This window comes from Ranitomeya variabilis, chromosome 4 (genome assembly GCF_051348905.1).
Source record: "Ranitomeya variabilis isolate aRanVar5 chromosome 4, aRanVar5.hap1, whole genome shotgun sequence".
NCBI lineage: Eukaryota > Metazoa > Chordata > Amphibia > Anura > Dendrobatidae > Ranitomeya > Ranitomeya variabilis.
Window position 1 is genome coordinate 506,700,701 of NC_135235.1, and position 17,237 is coordinate 506,717,937.

At 41.0% G+C, this 17,237-nt stretch overlaps 1 protein-coding gene across 4 annotated transcripts in view; it reads right to left on the reverse strand.

The window, feature by feature from the left end:
• ETV4 (ETS variant transcription factor 4) overlaps positions 1-17,237 on the reverse strand; it is a 145,702-nt gene that overhangs the window by 41,433 nt on the left and 87,032 nt on the right. The window contains exons 1-4 of one of the 4 annotated variants that reach the window (XM_077252082.1): positions 8,803-9,030; positions 7,645-7,736; positions 7,376-7,466; positions 6,325-6,372 (exon numbers count right to left, since the gene is read on the reverse strand). In XM_077252082.1, coding sequence (XP_077108197.1) covers positions 6,325-6,372; positions 7,376-7,466; positions 7,645-7,701 — 196 coding nt within the window. In that variant the 5' untranslated portion in view covers positions 7,702-7,736; positions 8,803-9,030. The other 3 variants (XM_077252084.1, XM_077252085.1, XM_077252083.1) reach the window with 3 other exon arrangements.

Consider the following 17,237-nt stretch of genomic DNA (forward strand, 5'->3'; position numbering starts at 1 on the left):
TCTAAAAGACCCAACCAAATGGTTAAGGAAAACAGATCAAAGGACTACATCAAATCACAGCAGCTAATCTAACTGATGGACAAAGTCTATGGCTTATTCTAAAGATATGATGCACACAGGATGTGGGGCATGTAAAGTATAGATTATATACAATGTAGACTCGCCACAGATGGACCTTACGTTGGGAAGCTGCAATTGGAATTAGTTTATACTCCAATCTAATGAGGTATACATATTCTGTAAGAGCAAAGGCTAACAGATATACATAAATTCATTTAAGAAAACTAACCGAATGTTTTATTAATATATGGGAAAATTTACATAGTATGGTAACCCAAACTCAGTTTCCAGCTCAAACTCCACAAACTTCCACAACAAATGTAAATAAAGTAACCATACGTAAAATCTGCAAAAATGTAAAATAACCATACCTAAATGATGGAAAAATACAAATATAGAAGAAAAAAAAAAAAAATGGCAAATTTTTAAATATCAGCTGAACTTCACAGGAGATTGGAGCAGATTGAGAGGTTTCTAGACCTACAGACAAGATTTAGTAAAATGATGCAAGACTCAGCTGATCTAATGGCCTAGTGTCAAAAATTGTCAGTGGAATAGCTGGAGTGATGGGATCCATCAGTGGGTCCTTTTATCTGCGTGGTGCCTGTAGTTACATGGGGACGTCGGGCAACCAGACAGGTCCCGACGCCTGAGGCTTATGTATCTACTATCTCTTCTAGCTTATAAATAAAAAGTAAAGACAAAACATATCTCCATCACAACATTAATTCTATAGAAAAACCTCAATGGCTCCACCAGTTAATCATACATGAAAAGACAAAGCAAACCAGACAGATTCAAGCAAAAAATCCGCTCCACTGCAGTTCACCTTGATCCTCAACCCTGTTGCTATATATATATATATATCTGTTATAAACTGGTATCCCAGCAATATCATAACAACGCAAAATCATGTGCTCCTCTATAGGCAAGGGCAATACAGATTTCTTAGCAGATAAGAGCAATCTTATATCAACACTACAATCTACCAGTCCTGCCACTTCCCATATCTCGGCAGACACTTGTAAATGAAGATTTTCTGAACTGGAACTTCAAAGGCTCCAATTAAAGACCAAATGCGCAAAAAGAAAAAAAAACAGAGGAGACATTGAAATCCTTAACAAGTAGTGTTACATCTGAGCAGTTTCTGTGATTGTCAATCACATACAGAACCATTAAACTCTATTTGCCCTACATCACAGAAGCCCCGGACATGACTTCCCAAAATGGATGACTGTGAAACACATTTGGAATTAAACTCAAAATGCTCAGCTTTTTCTCTAACTCGACTAACGAGAAGCTGGTCAACAATATATCTACTGTAATATCATTACTTCTAAGAATGAAAATCATTTACCAGAAAGTTATACTTTTATAGTACATAAACTGTTGATCTACTATCAAAATATCAGATTAAAATACCTTTTAACATTTGTTAGCTCGTAAGAGTGATGGAACCTGACAAAGTAGCCTTTAGACCAGAAAATAGTTGTTCCTTATTTATTTTTTTTTGTTCCATTTTTTTATGGAAACCTAGTGCAATCATGACTACCCAAGTACCTGGTTTCTTGTTCATCATTCTCTTTAAATGTTGAGGGAGAATCTGGTTTTATATTCAAGTCTTGTTCTTGAAGAGTTTTTTTAATATCAAATTATGATTCACAATGGATTATCACTACCTTCGATACCAACGGAATGATAAAATCCAACACAACACTGTTCGTGTTCAAGCCTGGCCTGATGCCCTCAAGCTGTCCAAGGTGGCCACCATGCATGGCTAGCTTGGCTCCAGTTTAACAGTGATTGATATATAAACAGAACCAGGATGCCATTACCAACAGAAATACTTCTAGCTTAAAAAAAAAAAAAAAAATGTGATGCAAGTTCACTAGTCAATTATTTCTATTTTCTAAACACGTCCCTCAACAATGGATCAAAAGAAAAATGTTGATTTCTAGGAAATAGGAAAAACAGATTGTATGTCAAGCTGTGGCGTTAGTCTTCGTAGTTTATTGAGGAAGGAAAAGATGAAGTCCATGCTTTGCAATGTCTGACTACAGCAAAACAGAGGTATAACCTGTAGATACAAGTGGGAAACCTCTAGAAAATATGAAGCCTTATTAAATGCAAGCGTATAAAATTAATAGAAAACTAAAATAAAGAGGTCTATAAATCCTCATTGAACTGAGTGGACTATTCCTTGAAATAAACTCTTGTATAACAAGGCTTTATTGTATTTCCTTTCACACCTCGAGCCATAAAGTGAGCATGGGCTATAGGTTATACAGCATGGTAGGTCAATAGAGCACAGATAATGGAAAAACAAACAGAACGTGGCAAAGTTCAACATACATTATTACTAATAGAAGTAGCAAAATACTGAAGACTCTGGTTAACTAATTCAATTAAAGGGTTAGAAGCCAGAAAACGACCATTATAAAATAAATAAAAACAAACTTTACTAGCGACAATTTCAAATAAAACCGTATCCACTTGAAACAATTCAAAAAGACAAAACGAAGAGCCAAAAATCCTGGAGTGACTGGGATATCATCAGTCCTAAAAGCCGAACACAAAAAATGCTGCAGTGCTGGAAATATTTCAATCCAGAAACTACTTCTAAAATGTCAATCAATATACCATCACTGAAGAAATTCTATATACCTGATAGGTTTATTACTATATAATGAGGCAATTAGGTACCCGCCAGTCCCTAAGTAACCTTAAAAGATTACAATGAAAACATGACCATAAAAAAAAAATAATCAGGATTATGACCCCCACATGTGACACCTACCTTGATAATACATCAACATATATGTCAATAGAATAAAACCACAATCACAAATGGTCAAATCAAAAGCAACAGATGATACAAGATATAACAAAAACCTACCAGTGATATCAAACCAGATGGAGACTGGGGCTCTAAGCGATTTTGTAATCCCAATATTAAAAAGCATAGTGTCGGTGTCATAAGGATGGGTCCTTGGAGGAAGACGCAGGAGGTTCATGTCCAAACGCATAGGAACTTGCAGTGCCAAACACCAGATCTTAAGGTATCCATTATTATAAGTGGTTCATAGAGACCTGCATGCTCACCTGCATTAGAATTGACAGTCCAAGGTCTGACTGTATAACACCCGGAGCGACAGAATAGAAAAAGCTCCTATCACTGAACCAATTATTTAAAAGGCAAGAATCATTAGTCCTGAATCTTCATTAGTCTTTTTAACCTCTTCATGGAAAACTTCAAGTCGTTAAAGGTTTCAGATGGTTATTGCCGTATAAGGACAATGCATTAAATTCAGACTTCAGTGGCCAGGACAAGCTGGACAAGGACCAAAAGCCATTTTTATATATTATAGACCATTTCCGAGAGGGGCAAAACCACACATTCACCTGACAACTGGATTTAACCATCTAACCTGTCTGATTCAATAATCAACGTATAGGAAAAATAGAAACCCCCCCCCCAAAAAAAAAAAACCACAATTTTGAGTACTGAACAAACAATGGTGAGAATGACCAAGCTCCAAAAAAAGGTAAAATTAAGAGGATTTGTCTAAATATATGCTATAACCAACACCAAATAGCAAGACTCTTGGTTGACCACATAGTAATTTTTGGAACTTTGGCTGATGAGGACTTACTATGGATAACATATGTAGGTTTCTACTGTCTTCTGGACATTAAAACCTTAATTACTTCCTAAGCATTTTCCACTACGTATACCAAGTGAGAACATAAATGAAGTGTTAACAAGTAGCCCACACTAGTAAAACAGCGTATAGCTTGGGGTTAATAGCTTGACTGTTTAAGGAATATAGGCAATCTCTACAGTAAGGCCCTAAAAGTGGCAGGAGCTGCACAAAAAACGTGACAGCACAAACCCAAGTAGGCAAAGATCATAGATCTGTTGGCTACTTTTACCTTTGAGGTCTATGAACTTCTAGGCCAAAAAGAAAAAAAATAAATAAATTTGCCTAGTGACCCCTGAAGCCTACAATATATTTGCCACCACATTTTCAATTAAATCTAAATTGTACCCCTTTTTTAATCTTGATGGCAAAAGAAGATAAAGAAAAACAAGAAGTTTTTAAGTTAAGAACATTATCAGAGTTCATGTGTGCAGGATCTGATGGTTGGGATTATCGGCCACGAAACTGATAAAAATGCTTTATTATCAATGGACAAAGCAAAAAAATAAATCATTGATTTATGAGAGGAGTTATGGGAAAAAAAAATAAAAATCACAAAGTATCTGATTTTATATTTTTTGGGGTGAGGTATGGGGTCATGGAATCCAATTCACGTTGCATGGTAGAATAGGGAACCTATCTGCCATTAATAGATTGCGGTACATACCTCTGCCTGAAAATATTCATATTCTAGTCAAGTGTGACACTCACCTACACCAAGTCATAAGGTCAAACTATACGGTATATAAAAGGGCCAATATTCTGTGAACATGTACTACAGATTTGCAGAGCCGGGTTAGTGGTGTAACTATGAAAGCAGAATAGATTGCGAGCATCAATACTGCCAAGACCCTCTAGGATTCATACAGAGCCCATGATGACCACATAGTATAAAATGAGCATAACAGCCTGAGACAAATCTGTATATCACTAGCTTCGCAGAATTGTTATCCCATAAGGAATCCTATACAAGAGACAGTGCAGATAGGATGGTTTACACACCACGTAACCACGCACCGTTACACAGAACGCACTTTAGGAAAACGAGAGCCGCCTACATTTTTGCTATGCAAATCTTTTCTAGGGAAAAAAATAAAAAGGTCAAACTTTGTAGTGAAAATGATCAATGCACCAACAAGGCAGCTCACTCCACGCCACAGCCCACATCACAATGCTCCAGCATTAATTTGCTATAGGCATGAACCCTCATGGTCATTTCCTGTGTTAATGTACACCATATGTTATTGTCCAATTGTCATCATAATGGCATCAACAATTCATTTACCATAGGAAAGCTGGCAGGGATCAAGATATCTAATATCTACTTTGCATTAATTCTTTAAACCTACACTTGGCTAATAGAGTAAAAAAAAATATTAAGTCTTTATGATGTGGCAAACAATGGAAAGTTTCAATGGGTGTCAGAAAGTGAAATTTACAAATCCACTGTGCTTTAGATGCACATGCCTATGCACCATTAATCTAGAATATAAATTTCTACGTTCTATGCTCCTTATCTAGAATGTAGCACTTTGCTATAGATCAGGAATCAGCAACCTTCGGCTCTCCAGTTATTGTGAAACTACAACTCCCAGCATTTGGAGACTATAAGGCATGTTGGGTGCGGTAGTGCCAATGGTTTCGATCCCTGCTCTCCTTTTCAACCTCCTAGGCTCCATTATAATCACTATCCTAGACTGCAAATGGCCATGATCTAGAGAGTGTAAGCTGCGATGTACCACTATCCTCAGTCAGTCCTAAACCAAATACTTCCCATTTAAAAAGATTACATCAAGATTCCAGCAGGACAATGATCACATATTGTAGCTTTTATAAAGACAGGTATGGATCACCTGGTGCACACAACATCACGGCTTTAGGTTGCAAACGTCCATTTACCAGAACGATCTAGAATGTAAACTTGTCTGTGCCAGAACGGCCTAGAATGTTAGCTCCTACGCACCAATACAATACAACAAACACCCCACCAATTGCTCCACCGCTTTTTTTTTTTTTTATTATTATTCCCAGACACTGCAGAATAGGTGGGTGCAAGATTAATAAATGATAATTCCTTTCAAGCTTGTACAGACAGCATAAAAATCTCCATCCAGTGTTCCATTTGCTTTCAGTCTAATTAGACTCCAAGGAATTGCTTTTCCTTTCAAACTCATGTTTGGAAAAAAAAAACAATAAATTGCAGATAGAGATTCAAAGTGAAATGCATGGAGAAGACCACACGGCAAATACTTTAACAAATTACTGCTTTAACTCTTGCAACACCAGTATCAGTTAAAAAAAAAAAAAAAGAAAAAAAGAAGAGGAAAAAAAACTGGATTGGTGGGGGGTGGGGGTATGGGCTGAGAGCCAGATCCTATTCATAAGCAAATACACAGCACAATTGTTTTATTCATAATCCTGAAGTTAAACAAGTCCCAAAACGTTGGCAGAAAAGAAAAATATCGCTCATCTGTGGAACGGGCTAAAATAAATACAGGGGAGGGGAGGAATAAATACAGATGTGCCGACCGTGCAATAATAATGCAGAGGGGGGGGGACTTACCTTCTGTTAACCAGGTTTCTTGGAATTGGATTAAATCCTGGAAGAGATCTGAAAAGGAAAGGAAGAGTGTGAATCCAGAATCCGGGTTTTAGGAATGGTTTGCCTTTTATTACAGACACTCATGAAGAGTTTACAGTTTTATATACTTAATTGTAAAACGCTTCAGAATAGGATGGCACTACATCAATAAGAATGATTACTCAGAGAATCCCATGTGGTGATAATGACATCTACACAGACTCTAGACCCTGTACCAAAATAACCCCTCACAACCCTCCACATACATACAAGGCATAAGAAAGTCAAAGAAGCGCAGCATGCATTCACGTAACTCTAGCTATAGTCTAAATACAGATGTAGCAGAGCCAACATTTGTCATGTCATGGTCTTCGCCCATCAGGAGAAGCATATCCAATACATTGCAGCAAATTATTCATACCACCATTATACATCTCTAATGACTTTCCATATAGATAATAAAGCAAAGTATGCCTACATGTAACTGCGCTATATGCCATGTACACAGATGAAGCAGAGCCGTTTTTGTCATGTAATGGTCTTTGTGCATCCGGATGGCTAAATATGGAGACGCGCAGATGATACAGTTGGGGTAAATTATACATGACATTCCATATAGACACAGAGCACAGAAATCCGAAGGCTCAGTATACTTACATGTAACATGCACAGATGTAGCAGAGACAAGTTTGTCATGTCTGATGGAAAGGCAGACATGTTTGGGGTAAATAACGTCGCTCTGCAACATCTGTACAGTTAGTAGATGATGGGAGTTTTCATGACTGATCACTAACAAAGTTGAGAGTATAAAAAATATATATATATATATATATATATATATATATTTTATTATATATCTCTCTCAGGGATTTGCTCAATAACACGAGAGAGCAGATGAGGAAATATTTTCCCAACAATGGAAAGCAATGTGAACATATCCATTCTTATCACAAAAAATGACAATAAGTTACCGCAGACATGTAAATATTTACCCTCTTTTGTGTTGGAGACAATAGGTAAATGTTGACATTACCTTCAGATTCTTGGGGCGGGAGATCTGCATCCATGAATTTTCTCCTGCCGGCCATACAGTATCGGTCTACGTCTCCATGCCCTTGAGGGTTCTGCCCCCGACGAAAAAAAAAATTTAAAAAAAATCCAAGTGTCAAATGAAAATATTTCAGATGGCAGCGTGAGGTTACATAAGCAATCAGAGGAAGCAAGAGGATCTTGTGACCATTACAGGAAAGTTGTAGGGAGTAGATAGGAGGAGGAGCAGGAGGAGAAAAGCTCAAGACTCACATTTGTCAGGGTATAAGGCACTTGCTGATCCAGGTAACCTCTCATCCTATGGTCCATTTGTTAACTGTGTGTTGTCATGGAGGATCAGCGGTCTGCAAGGACAGGAAAGAGGAGGGGGAGAGAGGAGCATGAATGGAGAGCACAAACATGCATACATAATGAGACCCATTCACAAAAATGCATACAGGAGGGGGAGGGGGTGGAGAAGGGGAGTGGGGGGGTGTCTAGTCAAGAAAAGCTGTGGCCAATTAGCCATGGATTTATACCAATAGAGCAGTATATACACAGAGGCCAGGTCACAAGCCCACAACTCTAGATCTATGTACCCAGATGAAGTTTGGAGAACCTGAAACCCAAAGTTCCTGAATTACTAGCAAAGCTTAAAAAAGCTGCCCATAGATGCCATTTTATAAACATGCACAATCCAGACTGTTTGAGGCCATTGCAGTCTTATTTTGGGCACAGGTTTTTGCTTTTATAGAAGCTTTTCCAGTACACACATATGGTCAGCGTTGCCTACAAGGAATTATTATACGCGACTCGGATTGTCCAATACATGGTACAAGTAGGCCATAATCCTGGCAGTTTCCACTTTTTTTTTTTTCATAGAAAATCTAAGAATCTATCCCAAGATTTTGTCTTTGCAGATTTTTTTTTTAGTTTTTTTGTAAGAAAAGTGAACCCATTTTTGGCAAAAGTAGGCAAATTTGCAACCAATCTCTTAGACCCCACAGATGGAGTGGTTACCCCCACAATCCACATACGATTGCTCCGGATTGATCAGGTCTGGGGCTCCCAGTTTGCCTATACTGGTTTCCAGGACATTCCTCCTGAAACCTGCATCTTCCATAACCCTCAGAGCTGTTATTTCCTACCCTGTCCCAGCAGAACATATGGCTGCTGCCCCTGCACAACCTTCTCCAAGGAGCCGATCAGATCGATCCAGGAAGCGATCAGATCGATCCGAGGACTGGACCCCGCTGCTAAAAAGTACCCGAAATCCCCGGAGCTCGCATTTCTGCAGGAATCTCTGCTCTAAAGCGCCAGATCCCCCTTCACATGGGCTGCCGGGGTGTGCGCGCCATGATCCTCCTCCTCTACACCCAGTAACACCACCGGATCGTGAATAAGTTGCTCTAAAGCGATCGGATCCCTCACCTCAGTGCTCTAGGAGCTGCAGGAAGGTCTCAGCGGACGGGATTTGCTTTGCAGGAGAGGAATCACCAGAGAGGGGAGGGAATGGAGCCCTGCAGCCCCAGATTTAAAGTGCTGATTTGAAAGGACTTGTTTTTCTCGCAGCTCAGACAGTTGTTTGCCCAGGGGAGGCCGCGATTGGTGAGTTTCCTCTTTCATGGTCTCACATTTCCCCTTCTCCTCTTTTGTTTCATTGAGTTTTTTTGTGAATGAAAGCCAGCCTGAGACGCGAGAGCCAATCAGAGCGCAGGCCGCCAGCCCCGCCCAGCCAATGGAAGGAGGGGAGGGAACAGCCAGCCAATCAGGGGCGGAGCTGGTCAGAGTTCCATTCAGAAGTCTGGCACTCATTCATAAAGTGGAGAACAGAGCGGACTTCATTCATGGAGGGAGGAGGGGAGGCAGCAGAGCAGGGAGCGGGACTCGCAGGAGGCTCTGGGGCTCGGCACGGAAAGCCTCCATGTTTGCCCGTCATGTAAACATGTGGAGGAGCACAGCCATGTGCATGGGAGGCAGACACTTCACTGCACAGTTTACACGGGCTGTTTGCGAGACAAAAACTTAGTGTAGTTACTACTGGTGCTTTATGCAGGGAGGAAGGAAAAAACTCTGCAACCAGATGTTTGTTGGGAGTCAAAAGGGAAAATTTTAGGGCTTGTGCATGCAGAAGGTTTTTTTTTGTTTGTTTTTTTTAATGTTTTTTTTTTTTTTTTCGTAATCGCTGTGCCTTACAGAGCTCACTAGATGAAGGAGACTTATGAAGTCTGTTGCTGCTTTTTTCCCCACTGTATATTTTATCAATTTGCTTTTATTTTTTCTGCAAATCAACAGCCTGACAATAAATGCATGATATCAAAAAACGCTCAAATTGAACGCTGCACATAGCCTTAAAGGGTATGTGCACACGTTGTGGATAGGTGTGCCGATTTTTCTGCACGGTTTTTGCAATATCCGCACTGCTGATTACCTGCGGATTTACCGTGGTTTTTGTGCGAATTCCACCTGCGGTTTTACACCTGCGGATTCCTATTGAGGAGCAGGTGTAAACCGCTGCGGAATCTGCACAAAGAATTGACATGCTGCGGAAAAAACAACGCTGCGTTTCTGAGCTTTTATTTCCTCAGCATGTGCACTGCGGATTTTGTTTTCCAGACGTTAACATGGTACTGTATAACGCATGGAAAACAGCTGCGAATCCGCAGTGTCAAATCCGCAGCAAAATCCGCAACGTGGGCACATACCCTAAAGGTAACGCTTAGGCCACATTCACACAGTATTTTACATCAGTATTTATAAGCCAAAACCAGGAGTGGAACAATCAGAGGAAAAGTATAATAGAAACATATGCACCACTTCTGTATTTATCACCCACTCCTGGTTTTGGCTTACAGATACTGAGGTAAAATATTGACCAAATACTGAACATGTGAACGTGGCCTAAAAGAAAACTAAACACTAAAAATGCATAAAGAATAAGGCCACGTGAGTGTTTGGTGAGTTTTTTACCTCAGGATTTATAAGCCAAAAGTCAGTCAGAGGAAAAGTATAATAGAAACACGTCACCACTTCTGTATTTATCACCCACTCCGTGTTTTGGCTTACAGATACTGAGGTAAAATACTGACTAAATACTGACTGACCGTGGCCTGACACTTTGGAGAAAAAAAAAAATGTTGCGTTTCCGTGCGGTCGCCGCACACGTCAAATCGCCACATGCGGACACATCCGCATACAACGCATGTCCCTGCGTACCCAATATTAAAGATAGGTACGCAAGGGAAACGCAGGACGCATGCGGCAGTAGGCAGAGCTTCAGGGAGGAAGAAGGGTGTAAGTACGCAGCCATCCGCAGCCCTCCTGAATGCAAACGTGAAACCAGCCATACAGACCGTTTGCAAATCTGCAACATGTGGGTCATCTGCAGAAAATTGCTGCAGCAAAATCTGCAGAAATAACCCAAGGCAATGTTCCTGGAAATTTATTTATATTTATTTTTTAATTAATTTTTTACAAGAGGAAACCACTTTAAGAAATGCTCATATGTTGCGCGTGTCATGAAAGTTTACAAAACACTAAGAAAAAACGTTTAATGTTAAATGGAGTTGTCAAGACTTTGCATTTTAGTCGCAGTCACTATGTAACTGCAGATTTGTTATCCTCACAGCATGCACAGTGCATGCTCTTAAGAGCGGTTTCACACGTCCAGATATTCCTGGTACCAGAAAAAAAAAAAAAAACGGTACCGTAGATATTCTTGTCAGTGCGCTCACGTGGTACATCCGTGTGGCACACGAGCAGCCGCCCGTGTGCCGCATCAGGACCACACGGACGGCCACCGGGAAGCAGCACTACAGTAAGCTCTGTTCCCCTGCGTGTGGTGCTTAAGCCGGCTGTCATCCGCTCTCCCCTGCTTGGCCGAAAGCAGCGCGACAGGTGAGAAGGGATGAAAGAAAACCAGACGTGCGGTCCCCCCTATATTTTCCAACCAACCTGGCAAAACTCACAGGTGCAGGCTATTCTCAGACTGGTAAGGGGCCATGGATATGGCCCCCCCCAGCCTTAAAAAAGCAGCCCGCAGCTGCCCAGAAAAGGCGCATCTATTAGATGCACCAATTCTGGAGCTTTGCCAGGTTCTTCCCACTGCCCTGTGGCATTGGCATATGGGTTAATAATGCTTTATATGGGTTAATCACCTTGCTATTGTAAGGTGACATTAAGCCGGCTTAGTAATGGTGAGGTGTCAATAAGATACCTATCCATTACTTAATCCCACAGTTGTGAAAGAGTTAATACACACACACTAAGAAAAAAGTATTAAGTAAATAATGAAACACAGGTTTTTAGTTTCTTTATTGTACGCTCAATCCAAGTGAAGCCCTCATTCTCCTGTAAAAAATTCCAAAATAAAAAAGCAACAATATCCCATACCTGTCCGCCGTACAGTCAAGTCCCACGCTGTAAATCCTTCTCAAGGGCTTAAATAGTTTACAACCAGGAGCGCTGCTAATGCGTCGCTCCCAGCTGTAAAAGACTGGGGAATGAATGAAACACAGGGGGCGGAGCTTCGGCGGCTAGCTGTGCCGTCACCAAAGCTCCGCCCCCTGCATTTCATTGCGGTACGTGCTGCTGGTAAAAAGTGGACATGTCTCCGTGTTTTTCAAACGGACACACGGTCCGTAAAAAAACACTGACCTGTGCATAGACCCATTTGAATGGGTCTACGTGTGTCAGTGTCTCCGGTACGTAAGAAAACTGTCACCACACGTACCGGAGGCACTGACGTGTGAAACCGACCTAAGATTGTGTGGTGCCGACCGCAAGAATGTGATTTGCGGCTGCGTTCTGACTAGACATGTGGGGCCTCTGTAATAAGCAGAGAATCCTGATGCAACACAAGTCTGCACTCCAAGCCTAGACAACCCCGTTAAACTCACTGTGGCAACATTCGACACTGCGGAAAAAACGCAGCATCTTACGGTTCCATCAACGTGGATGAGATTTACAGATATTTCAAGCCCACTTTTTTTTTTTTTTTTTTTAATGTTAAATGTTGTGCCAGTTGACTTGTGGTGCCTTTTTGAAACCTGCAACTCGCTAATTTCTGTTGCAAGAACGCAGAGTTATAGGTGCTGATGTTCCCCATAGAATTGCACTAGATGTGTAAAATACTCAGATAGCTTTTCAGTGCATTTTGTGCTGCGGATATGCATTAAAACCCATGTAATCCACACCACTGCGTCAATAAAGTTATCAATGCCAAAAAAAAAAAAAAAAACCCTGAAAAATCTGCACCAAAAAAGCCATGTTAAAAAGCTGCATATGAACATACACCTAGGTTGTAGTTTAGAATGACAATTTATTTTACCATGTGATGTACTGGCAAACAATTCCAAACTTGGCTAAATTGCGAAAACTCAATTTCGCTATTGTTTTTACAGTGATTTTTTTTTTCTTTTTACATTTTTTTCTGCTTGTGTTGCCATTTTCTATCAGTGTAATGTTTCCATTACTTAGGCCGGTTTCACACGTCAGTGGCTCCGGTACGTGAGGTGACAGTTTCCTCACGTACCGGAGACACTGACACACGTTGACCCATTAAAATCAATGCATCTGTGCAGATGTCATTGATTTTTTGCAGACCGTGTCTCCGTGTGCCAAACACGGAGACATGTCAGTGTTCGTGGGAGCGCACGTATTACACGGACCCATTAAAGTCAATGGGTCCGTGTAAAACACGGACCACACACGGACCTTCTCCGTGTGCAGTCCGTGTGGCGTGCAGGAGACAGCGCTACAGTAAGCGCTGTCCCCCCCACATGGTGCGGAAGCCGCGATTCATATCTTCTGTGCAGCAGCGTTTGCTGCATAGAAGATATGAATAATAGTGTTTAAAAGAAAGATCTATCTGTCCGCCGCCCTCCCACCCCCTGTGCGCCCCCCCCCCTTGCTGTTCTGAAAATACTCACCCGCGTCCCTCGCAGTGTCCTGTGCTGGCCGGCCCTTCTACTGTATGCGGTCACGTGGGGCCGCCGATTAGAGTCATGAATATGTGGCTCCACCTCCCATAGGGGTGGAGCCGCCTATTCATGACTGTAAATGAGCGGCCCCACGTGACCGCATACAGGAGAAGGGCCGGCCAGCACAGGACATTGCGAGGGACGCGGGTGAGTATTTTCAGAACAGCGGGGGGGCGCACAGGGGGTGGGAGGGCGGCGGACAGATAGATCTTTCTTTTAAACACTATTATTCATATCTTCTATGCAGCAAACGCTGCTGCACAGAAGATATGAATCGCGGCTTCAGCACGATGCAGTGTACCACACGCGTGGGTACCACACGCTCCATGTGGTACCCACTCGGCACACGGGCGGCACACGTGTGCCGCACGTATGGCCTACGTGAGCTCACGGGCACACGGATAACTCCGGTACAGATTTTTTCCGGTACCGGAATTATCTGGACGTGTGGGACAGCCCTTAGTCAATGGAGTTGTGGGAGAGTTTTTTTTCCCCCCACATGGCAAGCTGACATTTGAATTGACATTGTTTTGGGGTAGATACGACATTTAATTAGCTTCATATTGAATTTACTTTCACCCACACTGTGCTGCGACACTTGAAAATAAAACAAACCAAAAAAACAAACAATTTGGGCTTTTCACATTTTCTTTTCATGGCGTTTACCATTGGGGTTTAATTTTATAGATCGGACTTTAATGGACACAGTAATGTTACATTTTAATGGGGGAAATGGGCCTTTTTGAGTCCTCATAGGGGACTTCTAGTATAAGCGACCAACTGATTGCAGCTTCAATACTACGGTATTGCTGAAAGTATAGAAAAATCACTGTTTCCTATGAAGCCCAGCCACAGGCTGAACTTTTCAGAGAACAGTAATGAAAGGAACAGGGTCTTAAGCAGACTCAATTTCTATGCAGACACAAGATCATGTTGGGCTAATGGGTGCATGGAACATCATGCTGAGCCCTGTGGATGCCAATGTCAGATTGACAACAGCATTTAAAGTGATAGCAGCAGCAGGCAGACCTCAGGTCCATTTGCTTCTGTTAGAGGCAGATGATGGCTGAATTACCCAGCCATCATCTACTTAGAAAGTTGCAGGCTCAGCTACTGAGCCTTCAAAATACAGGATCCATACATTAGTCCTACCAGTACATCTAATGTCAGGACTGGGCAAAAAACACACAGGGTAAATATGTTAAGCTAAATGCGACAGAATTCTGGCATATTTTTTGCCAAGAAACCAAAAGCTTTAACACCCTGTCTCATGAATTTCACAATATCATGAGTTTTATACTGAATGGTGAAGATTATGATGAAGAGCCGGGTACTAGCCTGGCATGGTCCATTGCTGGCATTTAAAAATCAAATTTTCTCAAATTCCACAGTGTTTCATAGTAAACCATACCCACCTGAAATGATAGCAAGCGTCAGTGGTTTGGCCAGCATGCATCAGCAGTCCGGTTCAGTTTTAAAGAGGATGTATCACCAGGTGAAAAATGTCCAATTTTTGCAATTTCATTACCCTGCCGATTCCCCAATATTTTGCCTTTTCATATTTTTTAAAATCTGCCATAAGCCTCCAGATATGTTCATTTTTATATACGGTAAATCATTTTTATGGTCTTTATCAAGGGGTTCACAAAATTCTCTTGGGGCATCTCTAGGTTACAAGATCAAAAAAGAATTAAAATACAGCAAAAAGGATAAACGAAAACAACAACAAAAAGAAAAAAAACACATTAAGGCACGTCAAAAATCAGAAAAGAAAAAAAAAATCCACCCAGCACTACAGGAAAAAAACAGACGCGTTTCAGACAGTCTTTCCATCATGGAATTGTACAAGCCTGAAACAAGTCTGCTTTTTCTTATGGTGTTGGATTTCCTCCATTTGACATGCTTTATTGTAAGTGATTTTAATCCCTTAGTGACAGAGCCAATTTGGTACTTAGTGGTCAGAATTGTAAAAATTGGCTTGGTCATTGTCACTTTATGAGGTTATAACTCTGAAACACTTTAACGGATCCCAATGATTCTGACATTGTTTTTTTCGGTAATTTTGCAATTTTCAAACTTTGAATTTTTAGGCCCTTAAATCAGAGAGAGATGTCACAAAATAGTTAATAAATAACATTTCCCACATATCTACTGTACATCAGCACAATTTTGTAAACAATTTTTTTTTGCTAGGAAGTTATAAGGGTTAAAAGTTGACCAGCGATCTCATTTTTACAAAATCATTTTTTTTTTTTTTTAAAGGGACCATCTCGCATTTAAAGTCACTTTGAAGGGTGTCACATAACAGAAAATACCCAAAAGTGACACCATTCTAAAAACTACATCCCTCAAGGTGCTCAAAACCACATTCAAGAATTGTATTAACCCTTTGCTTCACTTCATATGAAGCACGTAATGTGGAAGGAAAAAATTAACATTTAACTTTTTGTTTTACAAAGATTTTTACTTCAGAACCAATTTTTTATTTTTTTATTTTCACAAGTGTAAAAAGAGAAAATGAACCACAAAATTTGTTGTGCAATTTCTCCTGAATACGCCGATACCCCATATGTGGGGGTAAACCAATGTTTGGGCATACGGCAGAGCTGGGAAGAGAAGGAGTGCTGTTTGACTTTTTCAACACAGAATTGGCTGGAATGGAGATCGGACGCCATGTTGTGTTTAAGATGCCCCTGATGTGCCTAAACAGTGGAAACCCCCCACAAGTGACACCATTTTGGAAACTAGACCCCTTAAGGAATTTATATAGATGTGTGTTGTGCACTCTGAACCCCCAAGTGCTTCACAGAAGTTTATAACGTAGAGCCGTGAAAATAAAAAATCTTCTCTCTTTCCTCAAAAATGATATTTTAGCCCGCAATTTTACACTTTCACAAGGGTAACAGGACAAACTGGACAACAAATTTTAGGTCCAATTTCTCCTGAGTACAGCATGTGGGGGGTAAACTACTGTTTGGACACACAGCGGGGCTCGGAAGGGCAGTAGTGACGTTTTAAAATGCAGACTGATGGAATGGTCTGAGGGCATCATGTTGCATTTGCAGAGCCCCTGATGTACCTAAACAGTAAAAACCCCTTCCACAAGAATGATCTTTCACCCCCAAATTTTTACTTTCACACGGGTAATAGGAGATATTGGACCATGAAAGTTGTTGTGTAATTTGTCCTGAGTACGATGATACCCCATATGGGAGGGAGGACCACTGTTTCAGCGCATGGCAGAGCTCGGAAGGGAAGAAGCGCAGTTTTGGAATGCAGACTTTGATAGAATGGTCTGCGGGCATCATGTTGCATTTGCAGAGCCCTTGATGTGCCTAAACAGTAGAAGCCTCCCACAAGTGACCCTATTTTGGAAACTATACCCCCCCAAGGAACTTATCTAGAAGTGTGGTGAGCACTATGAACTCCCAAGTGCTTCACAGAATTTTATAATGCAGAGCCGTGAAATTTTTTTTTTTTTTTTTTTTTTTTTAACAACAAAAATGATTTTTTAGCCCCCAATTTTTTTTTATTTTCCCAAGGGTAGCAGGAGAAACTGGACCCCAAACTTTGCTGTCCAATTTGTCCCAAGTACACTGAAGCCCCATATGTGGGGATAAATCACTGTTTGGGTGCACGACAGAGCTCAGAAGGGAGGGAGCACCATTTGACTTTTTCAATGCAAAATTGGCTGGAATCAATGGTGGAGCTGTCACGTTTGGAGACCCCCTGATGTACCTAAACAGTGGAAACCCCCTATTCTAACTCCAACCCTAACTCCAACACACCCCTAACCATAACCCTAATCCCAAACCTAAGGCTTTAACAATTGCCGTTTTTTTTGCGGCCCTTTATTGCGGGCTGTATTGCCACAACTTTCACGGT